The following is a 21,178-nucleotide window of genomic DNA, read 5'->3' on the forward strand; positions in this document are numbered from 1 at the left end:
ATATGTTTCGACGTGTAGACTTTATGTCTTATAATATATATTTTTAAATATATATATTTCTTCACCTGGCATACCTTTTTCCGCAGGCCTGGCACGCATGGGCGGTGATGAACTTTGAGGCAGTGCTGCACTACAAGCACCAGAACCAGGGCCGGGACGAAAAGAAGAAGAAGCGCCACGTCAGCGGCACCAGCGCAAATAGCGAGGCCAGCAACAGCGACAGCGAAGTAGACAGCACCGAGCACAGCCCTGTGCCCTCGCCGGGCCAGAAGAAGGCCAACGAGGTGAGGGCGGCGGCCATCTTAGATTCTCCTTCACCATACTCGTCCACTAACGCTAACCAGCCCTTTCGCTATTCACTCCCGGACAAATTTTGAACTAACTTGACAGACCTGTGCTTCAAATGTTGCATAAATCACAAGTTTATGTCAATGGGAGACATTGAGAGAATGTTTGAGTTAGGACTATGACTGAATGCCTTGCTTGCTGAAATCAAGGTACAATCATTTGCAATTCTTCCTCTTCCTCATTCTCCCTCTTGTTGTTTGGCGAGTTCAGGACCTCTCCAAGACGTTACTCCTCTACACGGTTCCTGCTGTCCAGGGCTTCTTCCGCTCAATCTCCCTCTCCAGAGGGAACAACCTCCAGGACACCCTCAGGTGAGTCCCCACATGGGGCCAGGGCCTATATTCACAAAGAGTCTTAAAAGGACACTCTTACTGACAGTTATGGCTGCTTGGCGTGATGTATTGTTGTCTCTACCTTTTTGCGCTGTTGTCTGTGCCCAATAATGTTTGTACCATGTTTTATGCTGCTACTATGTTGTGCTGCTGCCATGTTGTTGTCATGTTGTGTTGCTACAATGCTGTGTTTTAATGTGTTGTTGCCTTGCTATGTTGTTGTCTTAGGTCTCTCTTTACGTAGTGTTCTGTTCTCTCTTGTTGTGATGTGTGTTTTGACCTATATTTATTTTTTTTATTTTTTTAATCCCAGCCCCTGTCGCCGTAGGAGGCCTTTTGGTAGGCCGTCATTGTAAATAAGAATTTGTTCTTAACTGACTTGCCTAGTTAAATAAAGGTTAAATAAATCCCTTTTTCTAAATCCATTTTAGATCATAATGAATAAGATTAGATGGACAGGGAGCACCTGATCCTAGATCAGCACTCCTACTCTGAGATGGCCAGTAGTCTGAAAGCCCAAACCGACAACACTGATAGACGCTGAGTTGAAATATGTGGAGAGGAAGCCCTCTGGTGGCAGAGAGAAGAGCTCCAATTCCAATTTGTGTCGTTGCACGCGTTTGATTGCTTGGCGTCAATTTGTTTTGCTTCGAATGCGGTTTGAAATTCAGTTTTTTTTCCCCCGTCTGAACCTGTCAATAAAGAAGCAATGGATACAAGAGACTGTTTTTGACATGATGCTGTTTTCTTTCTCCAGGGTCCTGACCCTCTGGTTTGACTATGGACACTGGCCTGAGGTCAACGAGGCACTGGTGGAGGGTATCAAAACCATTCAGATCGACACCTGGCTACAGGTACGCATCTCACATGCATGTTTTTGGTTTGCTTTTATTGTTCTGTCCATTGTGATAAGGGTACTAGAAAACTGAATTATTCCCAAGGGCCATGTTGGTTTTGGGCCATGAATCATCCATGAGATAGTCATTCAAGAAAGTCTCTTACAGGACGACAGTAACTGAATAGTAATTCCGCATTGCATTGCTCCGGGGTGTTAACAAAATGAAGTCTCCCTCTCTTGCCCCCTCGTCTGCAGGTGATCCCCCAGCTGATTGCCCGCATCGACACTCCCCGTGCTCTGGTTGGCCGCCTCATCCACCAGCTGCTCACCGACATTGGGCGCTACCACCCACAGGTAATGACATATTGCTGGCACCCAGGCTAGGAGCGATGGCCTAGGACGCATATCTCTGAACTGGTATTGCGTTGATTAACTCTCCCTCCCTCTCGATCACTCGACCTCTCCCCCGCTACCCTCTTCTAGGCTTTGATCTATCCGTTGACCGTGGCCTCCAAGTCAACCACCACTGCCCGCCACAATGCTGCTAACAAGATCCTCAAGAACATGTGTGARCACTGCAATACACTGGTCCAGCAGGCGATCATGGTACGTGATTCCTGTCGGTGTACGCACTCTACCTCACGGTACAGCTAGCAACAAGTGGTTACAGTCTGTTTTACCATTTAGACATACAGAGCCTTCAGAAAGTATCTCCTTGACTTATTCTACATTTCGTTGTGTTACAGCCTGAATTTAACATTTGGATAAGTTCAGGAGTAAAACATTTACTTAACAAGTCACATAATAAGTTGCAAGGACTTCATATTGTTTAACATTTGGTAGATGGGTAATAAAAATAGCAGGCATTGAATATCCCTTTGAAGTTGTTAATTACTCTTTGGATGGACAATGTCTACACTGTATTTCTGATAAATKTGATGTTATTTTAATGGACAAAAAAATTGCTTTTCTTTCAAAAACAAGGAAAATTCTGAGTGACCCCAAATTTTTAAACGGTAGTGTGTGTATATATATTTGCAGAAAAARATATGGGGGTTGGAAGTGATGCAGACAATTACGCTGATGGAAGCTACAATCTATCTGCAATATTAAAGCTGATCTACCCCCTAAACAAATATATATATAATACAGGTGTCTTTCYTAACTCGGTAGCAAGAGAGGACGGAAACCGCTCAGGGATTTCACCATGCCAATGGTGACTTTAAACAGTTAGAGTTTAACGGCTGTTATAGGAGAAATCTGAGGATGGATCAACATTGTAGTTACTCCGCAGTACYAACCTAATTGACAAAGAAGGAAGCCTGTACGGAATAAAAAATATTCCAAAACATGCATCCTGTTTGCAACAAGGCACTAAAGTAATACTGCAAAAAATGTGGCAAAGCAATTAACTTTTTGTCCTGAATACAAAGTGTTATGTTTTGGGCAAATACAATTTAGTACATTACTGAGTACCACTCTCCATATTTTAAAGCATAGTGGTGGCTGCTTCATGTAATGGGTATACTTGTAATCGTTAAGGACTGGGGAGTGTTTCAGGATAGAAAATAAACTGAATGGAACTAAGCACAGGCAAAATCCTAGAGGAAAACCTGGTTCAATCTGCTTTCYACCAGACACTGGGAGATGAATTCACCTTTCAGGAAAATAACCAATAACGCAAGGCCAAATCAACACTGCAGTTGCTTACCAAGAAGACGGTGAATGTTCCTGAGTGGCAGAGTTACAGTTTTGACTTAATCTACTCGAAAATCTATTGCAAGACCTGAAAATTGTTGTCTAGCTATGATTAACAACAAATTTGACAGAGCTTGAAGAATTTTGAAAAGAATAATGGGCAAATGTTGCACAATCCAGGTGTGGAAAGCTCTTAGATACTTACCCAGAAAGACTCACAGCTGATTCTACAGAGTATTGACTCAGGGGTGTGAATACTTTTGTAAATKATATATTTCATTTTCAATAAATCTGAAGAAAATGTACCTGTTTCCAAAGGCATGAGTCACTTCCTGTCTCCCCAGGTGAGCGAGGAGCTGATCCGGGTGGCCATTCTGTGGCACGAGATGTGGCACGAGGGCCTGGAGGAGGCCTCCCGCCTCTACTTTGGCGAGCGCAACGTGAAGGGTATGTTCGCTGTGCTGGAGCCCCTTCACGCCATGATGGAGAGGGGCCCGCAGACCCTCAAAGAGACCTCCTTCAACCAGGTCCGTCTTTTGTTTTCTTTTGTCTTTTTTAAAGTCWTGTTTATAGTCTTTATTTTGTAATGTGTTTTTTCCTCTTTTTAACATTTAATTTACCAAGTTACAATGAGTGACACATGTGCAGAAATCCCATGTAGATGTCAATTGGAGACATTGAGGAAGTGTATGAGTTGAAAGTTAGGATTAGTCCCGCAGTCAAATGACYAATTGACAATGATGTGTAGTGCTCYTTGACCTGGATTATTGGTAAATGGCTGGACAGGTGAAGTGAATTGGCTGCGGTTCTGTGTGTTATGACAGGCCTACGGGAGGGACCTCATGGAGGCCCAGGATTGGTGCAGGAAGTACATGCGCTCGGGCAACGTGAAGGACCTGACCCAAGCATGGGACCTGTACTACCACGTCTTCAGACGGATCTCCAAGCAGCTACCACAGGTGAGAGAATCACACCAACCTACTCACACTCTGCTCAAGTCAGTTTGGGCTGTCTCCTAACGTAAATCCTACACTGAGGCCAATTGGAGACCTGCCAGTCTTCGTCTGAATTCAAGAATCTCTCTCCTCTTCGGAATCAGCCCTTTGTTGGTTGTGCCAGTTTAAAAACTAAAGCATTCAGTGAAAGGAGTCAAGTTGGCTCACAACCAGTTATGTGTGGGTAGTGTACATTGCTACATTCACATCTTTCTTCAGAGCTATGAGATTTTATTTTGCTACTCTTGTTAAGGCCCACGTTCATTTATCCCTTGACACTGTAAGCTGATATATCTAGGTCATGTCAGCATCCTGAAACAATGCAACCCATTCAGCGATGATCCTGAAGTGGCTGCTAGTGGAAAATAAATAGCGCTTCCTAGGTGTTGCGTCTGTCTCAGTTGTTGTTCCAGGTTAAGCCAAATGCATTCTCATCGCTACAGTATTTCACTGTAATAGGCCAACAATAGCAAAACTCCTTCAGAGTCAAGTGAAAAGAGTACACCAGTGGGTAGTTTTGTATCCTTTATTTATACAGGTGAACCCATTGAGAAGAGACGCCTTTCCTATGAGGACCTGTCTAGACAGTGCACGAGCAAAAGAGACAGACGGTTAAAGTGGTGACAGTGAAAGACGGAGTGAGAGACTGAAAGAGGCAGATTGACGGTTGGAACACGGCACAATGAACCCTTTCATCTGCCAGTAATCTGATCTCCCTCCTCTCTCTCTCTCCCCTCATCTATCCATTATTTTATCCATTGATCCCTCCCCCATCCATTCCTTCCTGTGTCCCAAGCTGACCTCCTTGGAGCTGCAGTACGTGTCCCCCAAGCTGCTGATGTGCAGGGACCTGGAGCTGGCCGTGCCGGGGACCTACGACCCCAACCAGCCCATCATCCGAATCCAGTCCATCGCCCCCTCGCTGCAGGTCATCACCTCCAAGCAGCGGCCGCGTAAACTCACCATCATGGGTAAGACAACCACATAGTCTCCGAACAATGCCCCCCAGATTCACCTACATGGGTAAGACAACCACATAGCCTCCGAACAATGCCCCCGCAGATTCACCTACATGGGTAAGACAACCACATAGCCTCCGAACAATGCCCCCGCAGATTCACCTACATGGGTAAGACAACCACATAGCCTCCGAACAATGCCCCCGCAGATTCACCTACATGGGTAAGACAACCACATAGCCTCCGAACAATGCCCCCGCAGATTCACCTACATGGGTAAGACAACCACATAGCCTCCGAACAATGCCCCCGCAGATTCACCTACATGGGTAAGACAACCACATAGCTCCGAACAATGCCCCGCAGATTCACCTACATGGGTAAGACAACCACATAGCCTCCGAACAATGCCCCCGCAGATTCACTTACATGGGTAAGACAACCACAGTCTCCGAACAATGCCCCCGCAGATTCACTTACATTGTAAGACAACCACATAGTCTCCGAAACAATGCCCCCGCAGATTCACTTACATGGGTAAGACAACCACATAGTCTCCGAACAATGCCCCCGCAGATTCACCTACATGGGTAAGACAACCACATAGCTCTCCGAACAATGCCCCCGCAGATTCACCTACATGGGTAAGACAACCCACATAGTCTCCGAACAATGCCCCCGCAGATTCACCTACATGGGTAAGACAACCACATAGTCTCCGAACAATGCCCCCGCAGATTCACTTACATGGGTAAGACAACCAACCACGAGGCCAATAAGAATAAATAGAAAGGGCATCTCCATTCAAATCAATGATGATGACACAAGGGGTGGACTGGCAGCCATTTTGAGTGTACCCATGTAAGGAAGTAAAAACAGGAAGTGTACCATTTAATGAAATACGGAAGACACATTTCAGTTGAATGCATTCAGTTGTACAACTAACTAGGTATCCCCCTTTCCCGTTCCCTTAATCTGTGCTGTGATTTGTTGAGTCATCTCGACTGGCATTACAAAAAATGGATTCCATTGTCATGAGCCACATCAGTTAGCGTCTTCTGAATGAACATTCTACATTACCATGGCAATCCAGCATCAGTTGATGGAATATTCAAAAATACAAAGGAATTTATTGGGTCACAATACCAGGCAGCTATTGCGATGGTACACATGAGTTTGGCAGTCAATTGCCAGGGTTTGAGCTTCCAAGCCCATTCTATTCATTTTTATTTCTATGATCAGACCCACCATTTACCATTGATGGAAATGAATCGAGAGGGAATAGGATTAGTGGGGACAGTGGACTACAGGCCCATTGTCCTACTGCGTCCACTGGGAGTATTGGCTAACTACACAAGGAGTTAGCTAACTAAGTATGTATGACCATCATAGTAGTAGGGGTATTAGATTTTTTTTTAAATCCCATTGTTTTAAAAATGAGTGTCTAGGGCTATTAAACGATAACATTTAATCGTTAATCGCAGGATTTGCTGTGATTATTCTCACATTTTGAATTTGCTCAAATGAAGCTGTAATTTTAAGATTTTCATACAAAACAATTTTACAGGAACATTGACATCTTGATTTTGTCTAAAGTAACAGTTAGAAAAATTGGGTAAATTGAGAAAGCACACTTTCTTTAACCTCAATTGTAACTTGTTTTCACAGTCCATTGTTTTCAGCTGTAGAGATGATGTATTTGGGATGTTTTCAGTGATTTTTAACACTTTCAGACAATGCAATTCATCGCAAAAGAAATAACTTGTGCACTAAAATTACTAAAAGTGATTAACTGATTAACTCTGACCGCCCTAAAGATGACAAGTCAGGTCATCTATAGATCAATGAGAAATGCAAACATGCTGTCTTTTGGAGCAATTTACTGAGTCAGAAGTATAATCAATATGTGGTATGTGTCATGCCATCTACCTGTGTATAATGCCATTATTGTCCTCTGCAGTTTAGCAATGTGATGACAAAAGATTATCCTGCAACAGAATTTTTCATCCCACTGTCATTGTAAAGTGATAAACAGAATTTTACACTAATTCGCATGCATAGGAGTTCAGGGGCTATATGTATCAACAAGTGTCTCAGAGCAGGAGTGATCAAGCGTCTCAGAGCAGGAGTGCTGTTCTACAATCAGGCCCCCCTATCCATGCAGTCTTATCCATGCGATCTTAAAAGCAAAACTGATCCTAGATCAGCACTCCTACTCTCAGACGCCAGTTGAATGAAAGCCACTGTCTGAGAGTTGACCTGTGTTGTGGTTCCCCCTRCAGGCAGCAATGGCCATGAGTTCATGTTCCTCCTGAAGGGCCATGAGGACCTGCGGCAGGACGAGAGGGTCATGCAACTCTTTGGCCTGGTCAACACACTGCTGGCCAATGACCCAGCCTCTCTACGCAAAAACCTCAGGTAGACAGTACACACACATTTCAAGATTAATGGCTGGATTATTGCCATCGGGGGGTGAGAGTGTGTGAGAGATTTTCGGTGTCTGCTGCGCTTCTGTAAAAAAATATATAATTTCCCAGTTACCATTTTTGTGTATTGTGTCCCTCTCTCAGCATCCAGCGCTACGCAGTGATTCCCCTGTCCACCAACTCTGGTCTAATTGGCTGGGTGCCTCACTGCGACACCCTCCACGCCCTCATCAGAGACTATCGGGAGAAGAAGAAGATCCTGCTCAACATCGAGCACCGCATTATGCTCAGGGTAAGAACCAGTAACTATCACATTAGCAGTTCACACACACCCTGTTCAGAATGGTGCTTTTTAGACATGGTGTACACTGAGCAGAGCACTTGCTATTACTAACCATCTGTTGATTAGCCATGAAGTTAAAGGGAATTTACACTTTTATACACAATATAATATGAATGTTGTTACTTGTCACTACTCTTAAATGTCAAGTCTCAAGAAAAAAAAAGACAAATAAAGTATTTATCCGTGAATTGAAAAAACGTTAAACAAATGGACAATGAGGTTCTATTTTACGACCAAAGGTTGTGCCATCTTGATGTTGTGGTGTGTATGTTTGTTAGATGGCTACTCTTAAATGTCAAGTCTCAAGGAAAAAAAAGACAAATAAAGTATTTATCCGTGAATTGAAAAAACRTTAAACAAATGGACAATRAGGTTCTATTTTACGACCAAAGGTTGTGCCATCTTGATGTTGTGGTGTGTATGTTTGTTAGATGGCTCCAGACTATGATCACCTGACCCTGATGGAGAAGGTGGAGGTGTTTGAGCACGCCGTCAACAACACGGCCGGAGACGACCTGGCCAAGCTGCTGTGGCTGAAGAGCCCCAGCTCTGAGGTAAAACCCTGTTTCAACCTTACAGACAGTTGTCATAAGTCTGACATACCCCTGTTTACCACCCGTCATACGGCTGGCTGTAAGCAGTCTGACATAGCACGTCATTAGGTGTTATAGCTAACAACTGACCACTCAACTGACCACTCACATAAGGCTGCTGAAGACTAATTAAAGGTGGTATCGGTAACAATTTAGTGATCATTTCAATTTCCTCATGGTTTTTTGAAGAATGTGGCTCAGAAATACCTGAAATATCTTGGTTCTGCTTTCTGTTGCAGGGACGTAAAGTAGTGTTATGTTTACTCCTGTTCTTCTCAGGTTTGGTTTGACAGGAGGACCAATTACACACGCTCCCTGGCTGTGATGTCAATGGTGGGCTACATCCTGGGCCTCGGAGACAGGTGAGGCTCTCCACCAATAAAAGTTCAGCAGTGGTAGCAGATGTTTAAAAAGTGAAATCATCTTGCTTTGCAGGTGTATTGGAGCAGATTTATTGAACAGTTAATATACACAACATACAAAGTATCAAATAGTTATGTTCGTGCATGGGGCCGAAACATTAGCATGAAAATAAATATGTGGTCCAGTGTGTAGACTACCCTCACTCAGTTTCTCTCCATTTCCTCTACAGGCATCCATCCAACTTGATGTTGGACAGACTAAGTGGCAAGATCCTCCACATTGATTTTGGGGATTGCTTTGAGGTGAGCAGGGGCCTCCAAATACGGAACCCTGACTGAATGTACACTATTTATACAAAGTATGTGGACACCCCTTCAAATTAGTGGATTTGGCTATTTCAGCCACACCCGTTGTTGACAGGTGTATAAAATCGAGCACACAGCCATGCAATCGCCATAGACAAACATTGGCAGTAGGATGTCCTTGAAGAGCTCAGTGACTTTCAATATGGCATCGTCATAGGATGCCACCTTTCCAACAAGTCAGTTCATCAAATTTCTGTCCTCCTAGATCTGCCCTTGTCAACTGTAAGTGCTGTTATTGTGAATTGGAAACGTCTAGGAGCAACAACSGTTCAGCCGCAAAGTGGTAGGCCACACAAGCTTACAGAATGGGATCGCCGAGTGCTGAAGCTCGTAGCCCGTAAAAAATCTTCTGTCCTCGGTTGCTACCGAGTTCCAAACGGCCTCTGTAAGCAACGTCAGCACAAGAACTGTTCATTAGGTGATTCATGAAATGAGTTTCCATGGCCGAGCAGCCGCACGCCTAAGATCAACATGCGCAATGCCAAGCCTCAGCTGGAGTGGTGTAAAGSTCGCCGCCATTGGAAGCACGTTCTCTGGAGTGATGAATCACACTTCACCATCTGGCAGTCTGACGGACGAATCTGGGTTTGGCGGATGCCAGGAGAACGCTACCTGCCCGAATGCATAGTGCCAACTGTAAAGTTTGTTGGAGGAATAATGGACTGGGGCTGTTTTTCATGGTTCAGGCCCCTTAGTTCCAGTGAAGGGAAATCTTAACTCTACAGCATACAATTACATTCTAGATGATTCTGTGCTTCCAACTTTGAGGCAACAGTTTTGGGAAGGCCCTTTCCTGTTTCAGCATGGCAAGAACCCCGTGCACAAAGTGAGGTCTATACAGAAATGGTTTGTTGAGATCAGTGTGGAAGAACTTGACTGGCCTGACCTCAACCACATCGAACACCTTTTAGATTAATTGGAATGCCGACTGCGAAGCCAGGCCTAATCGCTCAACATCAGTTCCCAACCTCACTAATGATCTTGTGGCTGCATGGAAGCAATCCCTGCAGCAATGTTCCAACATCTAGTGGAAAGCCTTCCCAGAAGAGTGGAGGCTGTTATAACAGCAAAGGAGGGACCAACTCCATATTAATGCCCATGATTTTGGAATGAGATGTTCACATAGCAGGTGTCCACATACCTCATGTAGTGTATCTGTGAACATTGTCAATGTTTTATAAATGTTTTTCCCACTACAGGTTGCCATGACCAGGGAGAAGTTCCCGGAGAAAATTCCTTTCAGACTGACAAGAATGTTGACGAATGCCATGGAGGTAGAAGGAATAACTCTCAGTGGTTTTATTTGACATACTCTTGTCAATAGTTCACATTTGCCTCTGTCATAGAAGGCACTTAATCCTGCAACTCAATTGAGGGTTTGCACTGCAGACTTGAGGAGCGAAGCAAAGATTTGCGGCTGGCACCCAGGCTACAATTACCTATCAGAACAGACAATAAAACTCCCCTCTCTGTTCTGTCAATCAATGTGTCCCTCCCCTGTGTGTGTTGGTCAGGTGACAGGGCTGGATGGGAACTACAGGATCACATGTCACACGGTGATGGAGGTGCTGAGGGAGCACAGGGACAGTGTCATGGCCGTACTGGAGGCCTTCGTCTACGACCCACTGCTCAACTGGAGACTGATGGACAGTAAGGAAACCACTCCGAAACGCCTCAAAACATCTTGAAAGCATCTTAAACACCTAAATACCTTTAAACCATCTGAAAACAACGACCCGGCAAACAATTGAGCCCTCTCTTTCTTTGTGGTCCACAGCGAACACCAAGGGAAACAAGCGATCCAGGACCAGAACTGACTCCTACACTGCTGGACAATCAGTCGGTGAGTGTGAAACAAGACGTCCATTTTGTGTCAACATCTGGAATGTTTCCAGACTGAATGCATCTTTCTGTGCTGTGTCTGTTGTCCAATGCAGAAGCACTGGAGGGGATCGACCTTGGTGAGACCACACACAAGAAACCAGGAACTACCGTGCCTGAATCCATTCATTCCTTCCGTGAGTCTTTGGCTCAAGCCAATACTGTAAAAATGCATGAGGCTAACATTCCTAGTAGTTTCTATGGTGGCTATGTTTGTTAACGCTAGAAATGGTGGGCCTCGAGGGACCCCACTTCGAGCCAATGACTTGTCTTTTGGACTTCAACATTCTAACAGTCTAATAAATACATTTCATATATGCTATTGGAAAAATTATCATTTGGTTATGTTTATGAAGGTCTTAGGTAACATTAGAATATGAAGAACATAATATTTTTCAATACAATAAGAATATATAATTTTCAATACTTTATTTTGCTGTAAGCTATATATAAAAACATTAAAAACACAAAAAAATGTTTCCCATCACAAAGAAATCTATTATAATTTTGTTTTGGCGGGTCTTAAGAAACATTATGGAAATAAGAAAATGTATTTCAAAGAACAGAATAGCATATTTTAAGTTGTTTTATGTTACTAGTCTTTGCTTAGGCATGTTCACGTGTGGAGCGCCTAAAACAASGGTCATTCTTAGAAAAAGTGGTATTTTGAAATAGAGCTCACCTCTTACATTTTTTGGTTATTTGGCAAAGCTACGTGTTCTAGAAACTGCTCTTTCTGCTCTGTCTGATGCTATATAGAAATCAAAATGTCTTACCTGAATCTAATCTAACTAACTGTAAGAGGATTTGAAAAAGTGTAATTTTGGAGCTCCGTTTTCCTGCCTCTGTGTCAGTTCCAAGCTGCCCATCTCTTCATATACAATTTGACATTTGATAATATTTTCACCCATCAGACTATTGTCAATTTAATCTTGTCTTTTGGCTAATGTGTGAAATTAGTTTCGATATAGTTTAGGTGTAATTTCGACGGGCCATCAGCTGCGCAGGCTGACTGGCGGTGAATGAGGGTCAAATTCTCTTTGTGATATCTAAATTTGAACAACATACGTGTGTTAAATATACTTATTTAGGATAAGTCAAGGACGGGGGTGGGGAGACATGACTAAAAATGAAAATGTGTTTTGTCAACATGATGCTCTCGGCGCTTCCTGTGTTTAAACACAGCTATGAATAGTTGCTGAGTGGCAAGTAGCTTCTATTGTTTTTTCTTTCCTCAACAATCCTTGTGGAGGATATTGGTATGTGGAAGTACTATCTTTGCTTGTTGTTGGCCCAAATATTTCCTCAAATGGCTGCTGGTACACATGTTAGTGTATCAGTCATCACTGTGTTCCTCTCCCATCAGTTGGAGATGGCACTGTCCAGCCTGAGGCCCTGAATAAAAAGGCTATCCAGATTATCAACAGAGTACGAGACAAGCTGACTGGTAAGTCTTTCCCTACACATGTAACTAAAAATGCTAGGATATGCTAGCATATTAGCATTCATTGACTAATATGTGTTGCTTTTCCCCATCAGGGCGTGATTTCTCACACGATGAGACTCTGGATGTGCCAACCCAAGTGGAGCTCCTCATCAAGCAGGCGACGTCGCACGAGAACCTGTGCCAGTGTTATATTGGATGGTCAGTATGATCTGTTTGTTCTTAGTTAGCATCAGACTAATACTGTAAGTTGGCATCAGTTAGCCTAGTACTCTTAGTGAGTATCTACTAGCAAAGTACTGTTAGTTAGCGTCAGTTAGACTAGCGCTGTTAGTTAGCATCAGTTAGCCTAGTACTATTAGTTAGCATTAGTTAGCCTAGCCTGTGCTACATTGGCTCGTTACCATCATCAGTAACTGTTAGTTCGCATCAATTAGCCTAGCCTGGGTGCCGGACTGTTTCAGCATTCAACAATGCTATGGCACTGCCATGCTGTTTGACAAGACAACTATAAGTTGCCTAAAGCAGGATCAGAGAGGTACCCAAACTACAAAAAAGTGTCTTGGTTGGGAAAACATTTGTGGCTTATGTTGGGAAGAATTTAACAATGGTCACTGAACTTGTATTGTTTTTCATCCCCCAGGTGTCCATTTTGGTAGAAGAGCTACACTTGAAGAGTTACACAGCCTGTTTTCATCAAGTAACCATGAACTTACTTGGTAACTATGTACTTAAATGGTTAAGTCGTGAGAGATGGTCCATGGCAAGGAATTACATTTCCGAAGCTCTTTATCAAATGATGCCATGCTGACAGTGGTTTCAAGCATTTTACATTCACTTAGCTAATTACTTCCAATTTGGTTCCCTCATTTGTGTATTTTCAAAGAAGAAGAAATTCGGGGGACTCGAGGAGCGCTGATTTAAAACAGAAAAAAGTAAAGAAGAAGCCTCCGATAATCAAATTGGCGCCAAATCCTTAGTTTTAAGTAATGACTCATTAAACATTTAATCCCAGGATGTAATACCATGTAAAGGTAACAGCTACAATTATGTACTGTACAAGGTAACAACCTGGGCCTCGTTTCCCAGTTGCGATGTAACTTAAGCATTACAATGATCGTGTCAGATGCCTCGTTATTTATGAGCCACATTTTAAAGTATTTCCCAAACAAGCATRTAGAGAGAATGTTCACTAAGTGCGTCGTTAGACCATGTGTCGATACTGATCGGATCGAAAGAAAAGCATCTCTGCTCTCGAATCAGCTTTCTCCATTCAAGTCTTACCTTAGCATTAAAATTATTACACAATACTGATGACAGATCAGCTGCTAGATATTACCACCTATGGCTGCAAATATTGAGGCGGCTTATTCTAAATGCTTACCCTATAATAACCCACAAAATCTAGATTTGGCACATGAGCACATGTTGTTACACATTTTTTAAATATATTGTAGCAAAAATTATAGACAATTAGCTGTCTAGAATTAGCTAAATATAATTAAATTGATTGAACATAACATTTATTTCGATGTAGCCTATAATGTATTTCTCTTTTGCAGTCATCTCAGTTTTCATTTGAAGCAATGTTTTATTCTTCGCTTGTTTGTAACGATTACAAAGACATTGGCAACTTTGTATTTGTAGTCAACTTTGTTCTGAAGTTGACTACAACGGAGATCTTCTGTGTATAAAGTGACGTGGAATGGCAAAGAAGCATCTAACAACGCACTTAGCTGTTCTACCAGTGGTCTGAGGTAATCCGTAAATAACACGCGTTTTCAAGTGTAACTTTAGTGACAATGTTTTGGGGAAACAGCTACTAAAGATACATTGTACGAAGGTTCTGACGATGGCTTTGGGAAACGAGGCCCTGGTTATTTGCTAGTGCTTATTGCTCAAGGCACTGGCTGTAAGAGGAAGTGCTGCCCAGTGTTTAATTATGTCATTGTCATCATGCTAATGCTTTCTACTGTGGCCATATTTGTAACAAGTTTTTTTTTCTTTTCGTTTAACTTGTTGCATCTGCTTCATAGTCCTTCATAGACCACTAGTCCATTGTATTATTGTGTGTTTATGTGACTATTTGAGTAACATACTGTATGCCTTTTGCTAATTTAAATATTATTGAAGGGTGCCCCATAATAGAATATGAATGGGAGTATTTGATTTAAGATGGTTGCATGCATAATTCTATGCCAATAAATAAAGATATATTGATACTTGTCTTGTGCTCTTTGCCATTGTCCAAATATTTATGATAATGCTGATCATGTTTGTATGCTTAAATGTTCCCTGCCTTTGCGTATCATCACCATATTTTCCTATAAACGAACATACAATTATGAAACTTCAGAAGCTATTTTAAATACATTTTCTTGGTCCTAAGGTCATGAAATGTTCATATTACACTGCAGGGAGTTTCTGTAAATACAATTTTGAAAATGTAGTTTTCATCCACCAGCGTATGGAGTTACTTTTTCTGCTATAAATTTTAAGTAAAACTTCTGAAGTTGAGAACAAATCAATATATATTGCAAGCAAAATATAAACCCCAAATATTCAACAAAGAAATCATAATTGCAAGAAAAACATTTTTAAATGTGCGAACAAATGAGTTAATTAAAAATTATAGTTTTCACTGAAACATTTTCAATTGTGATTAAACACCTTCTTTGCATTAAATTGTTTTGGGGGCAGTTGTAAGTTTTGGCACATTCATTCCATCAGCATAGCACCCTGCATCCCACTGCTGGTTTGCCCCTGAAGCTAAGCAGGGTCGGTCCCTGGATGGGAGACCAGATGTAGCTGGAAGTGTGTTAGAGGATCAGTAGGGGGCACCCTTTACTCTCATCTTTCTCAGCAGTCACATGAAGTTGAACTATCACTCCTAAACTGGTTGGCCACTGGGGATGCATCATCTACACAGCCCTCTAAACCCCGCCCACACAGAATGGATTGATTGATAGGAATTATATAGCGCCTTTCTACTTACTGAACTGTTTTACATGAACTCAGCAAAAAAAGAAACGTCCTCACTGTCAACTGTGTTTGATTTCAGCAAACTTAACATGTGTTAATATTTGTATGAATGTAAGATTCAACAACTGAGACATAAACTGAACAAGTTCCACAGACATGTGACTAACAGAAATGGAGTAATGTGTCCCTGAACAAAGGGGGGGGGTCAAAATCAAAAGTAACAGTCAGTATCTGGTGTGGCCACCAGCTGCATTAAGTACTGCAGTGCATCTCCTCATGGACTGCACCAGATTTGTGTTATTGGCTGTACGTGTGTTTATCCCATGTGTAACTCTGTTTGTGTCGCACTGCTTTGCTTTATCTTGGCCAGGTCGCAGTTATAAATGAGAACGTGTTCTCAACTGGCCTACCTGGTTAAATAAAGGTGAAATATATATATAAAAAAATTGGCAGTTCTTGCTGTGAGATGTTACCCCACTATTCCACCAAGGCATCTGCAAGTTCCCGGACATTTCTGGGGGGAATGGCCCTAGCCCTCACCCTCCGATCCAACAGGTCCCAGACGTGCTCAATGGGATTGAGATCTGGGCTCTTCGCTGGCCATGGCAGAACACTGACATTCCTGTCTTGCAGGAAATCACGCACAGAACGAGCAGTATGGCTGGTGGCATTGTCATGCTGGATGGTCATGTCAGGATGAGCCTGCAGGAAGGGTACCACATGAGGGAGGAGGATGTCTTTCCTTGTAAAGCACAGCGTTGAGATTGCCTGCAATGACAACAAGCTCAGTCCGATGATGCTGTGACACACCGCCCCAGACCATGACGGACCATCCACCTCCAAATCGATCCCGCTCCAGAGTACTGGCCTCAGTGTAATGCTCATTCCTTCAACGATAAACGCGAATCCAACCATCACCCCTGGTGAGACAAAACCACGACTCATCAGCGAAGAGCACTTTTTGCCAGTCCTGTCTGGTCCAGCGACGGTGGGTTTGTGCCCATAGGCGACGTTGTTGCCAGTGATGTCTGGTGAGGACCTGCCTTACAACAGGCCTACAAGCCCTCTCTCAGGCCCCCATCCAGCCTCTCTCAGCCTATTGCGGACAGTCTGAGCACTGATGGAGGGATTGTACGTTCCTGGTGTAACTCGGACAGTTGTTGTTGCCATCCTGTACCTGTCCCGCAGGTGTGATGTTCGGATGTACCGATCCTGTGCAGGTGTTGTTACACGTGGTCTGCCACTGCAAGGACGATCAGCTGTCCGTCCTGTCTCCCTGTAGCGCTGTCTTAGGCATCTCACAGTACGAACATTGCAATTTATTGCCCTGGTCACATCTGCAGTCCTCATGCCTCCTTGCGGCGCGTTCACGCAGATGAGCAGGGACACTGGGCATCTTTCTTTTGGTGTTTTTCAGAGTCGGTAGAAAGGCCTCTTTAGTGTCCTAACTGACCTTAATTGCCTAACGTCTGTAAGCTGTTAGTGTCTTAACGACCGTTCCACAGGTGCATGTTCATTAACTGTTTATGGTTCATTGAACAAGCATGGGAAACAGTGTTAAAACCCTTTACAATGAAGATCTGTGAAGTTATTTGGATTTTTACGAATTATCTTTGAAAGACAGGGTCCTGGAAAAGGGACGTTTTTTTGCTGAGTTTAGTAAGGGGGAAACTCACCTCATCCACCACCAATGTGTGGAACCCGCTTGGGTAATGCACAGCAAACACATGGTGGAGAGGTGAGGAGTAGCGACTATGCCAATTATGACCATATGCCAGTTAACACCCCTGGTCTTTCAAGTGCCAAGAATCAGGACATCCGTTTAACGTCCCATCCCAAAAATGTCACCCTACACAGGGTATTGTCGCCGTCACTGCCCTGGAGCAATGGGATTTGATATTGAGGGAAGTGTGACCCCCTTCTTGCATTTCAAATATATTTCCTTGCATAATCTTTTTCACTCAATATTATCATTTTTGCTCTCAATAATATTGTGTTTAGGTTTTGCTTTCAATATCATTATTTTTGTTTGCATTACTGAAGAATGTTGATCTCTACTTCAGAAGTTTTGCATGATATTAATGGCACAAAAGTAGCATACCACCAGATACAGTGCATTCAGAAAGTAGTCAGACCCCTTCCCCTTTTCCACATTTTGTTACGTTACAGCGTTATTTTAAAAAGGATTTTAAAAAAAACATTTTATCATCAATCTATACACAATACCCCATAATGACAAAGTGAAAACAGGTTTTTATAAATTTTGCCAATTTATTAAAAACAACAGAAATACCTAATTTACATAAGTATTCAGACCCTTTGCTATGAGACTCGAAATTGAGCTCAGGTGCATCCTGTTTCCATTGATCATCCTTGAGATGTTTCTAGAACTTTATTGGAGTCCACCTGTGGTAAATTCAATTGATTGGACATGATTTGGAAAGGCACACACCTGTCTATATAAGGTCCCATAGTTGACACTGCATGTCAGAGCAAAACCAGGCCATGAGGTCGAAGGAATTGTCCGTAGAGCTCCGAGACAGGATTGTGTCGAAGCACAGATCTGGGCAAGGGTACCAAGAAATGTCTGCAGCATTGAAGGTCCCCAAGAACACAGTGGCCACCATCATTCTTAAATGGAATACGTTTGGAACCAACAAGGCTCTTCCTAGAGCTGGCCGCCTGGCCAAACTGAGCAATCGGGGGAGAAGGCCTGGGCCAGGGAGATGACCAAGACAGAAACCAAAGTTGAACTCTTTGGCCTGAATGCTAAGCGTCACATCTGGAGGAAACCTGGCACCATCCCTACGGTGAAGCATGGTGGTGGCAACATCATGCTGTGGGCACGTTTTTCAGGGACTGGGAGACTAGTCAGGATCGAGAGAATGATGAACGAAGCAAAGTACAGAGAGATCCTTAATGAAAACCTGCTCCAGAGCGCTCAGGAACTCAGACTGGGGCTAAGGTTCACCTTCCAACAGGACAACGACCCCTAAGCACACAGCCAAGACAAGGCTGGAGTGGCTTCGGGACAAGTCCCTGAATGTCCTTGAGTTGCCCGACAAGAGCCAGGACTTGAACCCAATCGAACATCTCTGGAGAGACCTGAAAATAGCTGTGCAGCGACGCTCCCCATCCAACCTGACAGAGCTTGAGAGGATCTGCAGAGAAAAGTGGGAGAAACTCCCCAAATACAGGTGTGTCAAGCTTGTAGCGTCATACCCAAGAAGACTCGAGGCTGTTATCGCTACCGAAGGTGCTTCAACAATGTACTGAGTAAAGGGTCTGAATACTAATGTAAATGTGATATTTTTTACACATTTGCAAAAATGTATAAAAAACTGTTTTTGCTTTGTCGTTATGGGGTATTGTGTGTCGAAAAAACGTGGGGGAAAACAAATTAGGCCATTTTAGAATAAGGCTGTAACATAACAAAATCTGGAAAAAGTCATGTTCAACTACAGTATGCATGTGCAGAATCTTCTGGAAAGCAGTGAAGCAAACCTACCCACAGGCACTCCAGCTCTGTCCATGTGAGGAGCAACTCTGCAGAAACTGGCCTCATAACAGTTTTAGAGATGAGGTGAGAAGGGATTCTAATACTAAAAGGTATCCTAGTAACCTAATTTTAAACCTAATTCTAATTTTAAAAATTAATCTCTCCAGAAATAAGTCTCTCACTGTTGCCGCCTGCTACCGACCCCCCTCAGCTCCCAGCTGTGCCCTGGACACCATCTGTGAATTGATCGCTCCCCATCTAGCTTCAGAGTTTGTTCTGTTAGGTGACCTAAACTGGGATATGCTTAACACCCCGGCAGTCCTACAATCCAAGCTTGATGCCCTCAATCTCACACAAATCATCAAGGAACCCACCAGGTACAAAACCCTAAATCCGTAACCATGGGCACCCTAATAGACATTATCCTGACCAACCTGCCTCCAAATATACCTCTGCTGTCTTCAATCAAGATCTCAGTGATCACTGCCTCATTGCCTGTATCCGCCACGGGTCCGCGGTCAAACGACACCCCTCATCACTGTCAAACGCTCCCTAAAACACTTCTGCGAGCAGGCTCTTCTATCGACCTGGCCCGGGTTCCTGGAAGGATATTGACCTCATCCGTCAGTTGAGGATGCCTGGTCATTCTTTAATGTTACTTCCTCACCATATTAGACAAGCATGCTCCGTTCAAAAAATGCAGAACAAGAACAGATATAGCCCTGGTTCACTCCAGACCTGACTGCCCTCGACCAGCACAAAAACATCCTGTGGCGAAACTGCAATAGCATCGAAGAGCCCCGCGATATGCAACTGTTCAGGGAAGTCAGGGAACCAATACACGCAGTCAGTCAGGAAAGCAAAGGCCAGCTTTTTCAAGCAGAAATTGCATCCTGTAGCTCTAACTCCAAAAAGTTCTGGGATACTGTAAAGTCCATGGAGAACAAGAGCACCTCCTCCCAGCTGCCACTGCACTGAGGCTAGGTAACACGGTACACCGATAAATCCGTGATAATCAAGACTTCACAAGCATTTCTCAATGGCTGGCCATGCCTTCCTCCTGGCGACTCCAACCTTGGCCAACAGCCCGTCCCCTCCGCTGCTACTCGCCCAAGCCTCCCCAGCTTCTCCTTTACCCAAATCCAGATAGCAGATGTTCTGAAAGAGCTGGAAAACCTGGACCCATACAAATCAGCTGGGCTTGACAATCTGGACCCCCTATTTCTGAAACTGTCCGCCGCCATTGTCGACCCCCTATCACCAGCCTGTTCAACCTCTCCTTCGTATCATCTGAGATCCCCAAGGATTGGAAAGCTGCCGCGGTCATCCCCCTCTTCAAAGGGGGAGACACCCTGGACCCAAACTGTTACAGACCTATATCCATCCTGCCCTGCCTATCTAAGGTCTTCGAAAGCCAAGTCAACAAACAGATCACTGACCATCTCGAATCCCACCGTACCTTCTCCGCTGTGCATCCGGTTTCCGAGCCGGTCATGGGTGCACCCTCAGCCACGCTCAAGGTACTAAACGATATCATAACCGCCATCGATAAAAGACATTACTGTGCAGCCGTCTTCATCGACCTGGCCAAGGCTTTCGACTCTGTCAATCCCCATATTCTTATCGGCAGACTCAGTAGCCTCGGTTTTTCTAATGACTGCCTTGCCTGGTTCACCAACTCTTTGCAGACAGAGTTCAGTGTGTCAAATCGGAGGGCATGTTGTCCGGTCCTCTGGCAGTCTCTATGGGGGTACCACAGGGTTCAATTCTCGGGCCGACTCTTTTCTCTGTATACATCAATGATGTTGCTCTTGCTGCGGGCGATTCCCTGATCCACCTCTACGCAGACGACACCATTCTATATACTTCCGGCCCTTCCTTGGACACTGTACTATCTAACCTCCAAACGAGCTTCAATGCCATACAACACTCCTTCCGTGGCCTCCAACTGCTCTTAAACGCTAGTAAAACCAAATGCATGCTTTTCAACCGCTCGCTGCCTGCACCCGCACGCCCGACTAGCATCCCACCCTGGACGGTTCCGACCTAGAATATGTGGACATCTATAAGTACTGGGTGTCTGGCTAGACTGCAAACTCTCCTTCCAGACTC

At 43.8% G+C, this 21,178-nt stretch overlaps 1 protein-coding gene across 1 annotated transcript in view; it reads left to right on the forward strand.

Annotated features, from left to right (window-relative positions):
- Positions 1-14,811, forward strand: part of LOC112068245 (serine/threonine-protein kinase mTOR-like) — a 136,571-nt gene extending 121,760 nt beyond the window's left edge. Inside the window, 20 exon segments of the mRNA XM_024135341.2 lie at positions 87-284; positions 559-659; positions 1,438-1,534; positions 1,774-1,872; positions 2,002-2,124; positions 3,561-3,743; positions 4,041-4,175; positions 5,008-5,182; positions 7,453-7,588; positions 7,741-7,888; positions 8,371-8,493; positions 8,812-8,894; positions 9,125-9,197; positions 10,460-10,534; positions 10,775-10,910; positions 11,038-11,103; positions 11,198-11,278; positions 12,508-12,588; positions 12,681-12,786; positions 13,229-14,811. Of these exon segments, the coding sequence (XP_023991109.1) occupies positions 87-284; positions 559-659; positions 1,438-1,534; positions 1,774-1,872; positions 2,002-2,124; positions 3,561-3,743; positions 4,041-4,175; positions 5,008-5,182; positions 7,453-7,588; positions 7,741-7,888; positions 8,371-8,493; positions 8,812-8,894; positions 9,125-9,197; positions 10,460-10,534; positions 10,775-10,910; positions 11,038-11,103; positions 11,198-11,278; positions 12,508-12,588; positions 12,681-12,786; positions 13,229-13,244 (2,235 nt within the window). The 3' untranslated portion in view covers positions 13,245-14,811.
- Positions 14,812-21,178: the final 6,367 nt, after the last annotated feature.

Source organism: Salvelinus sp. IW2-2015, unplaced genomic scaffold, assembly GCF_002910315.2.
Source record: "Salvelinus sp. IW2-2015 unplaced genomic scaffold, ASM291031v2 Un_scaffold345, whole genome shotgun sequence".
Lineage (NCBI taxonomy): Eukaryota > Metazoa > Chordata > Actinopteri > Salmoniformes > Salmonidae > Salvelinus > Salvelinus sp. IW2-2015.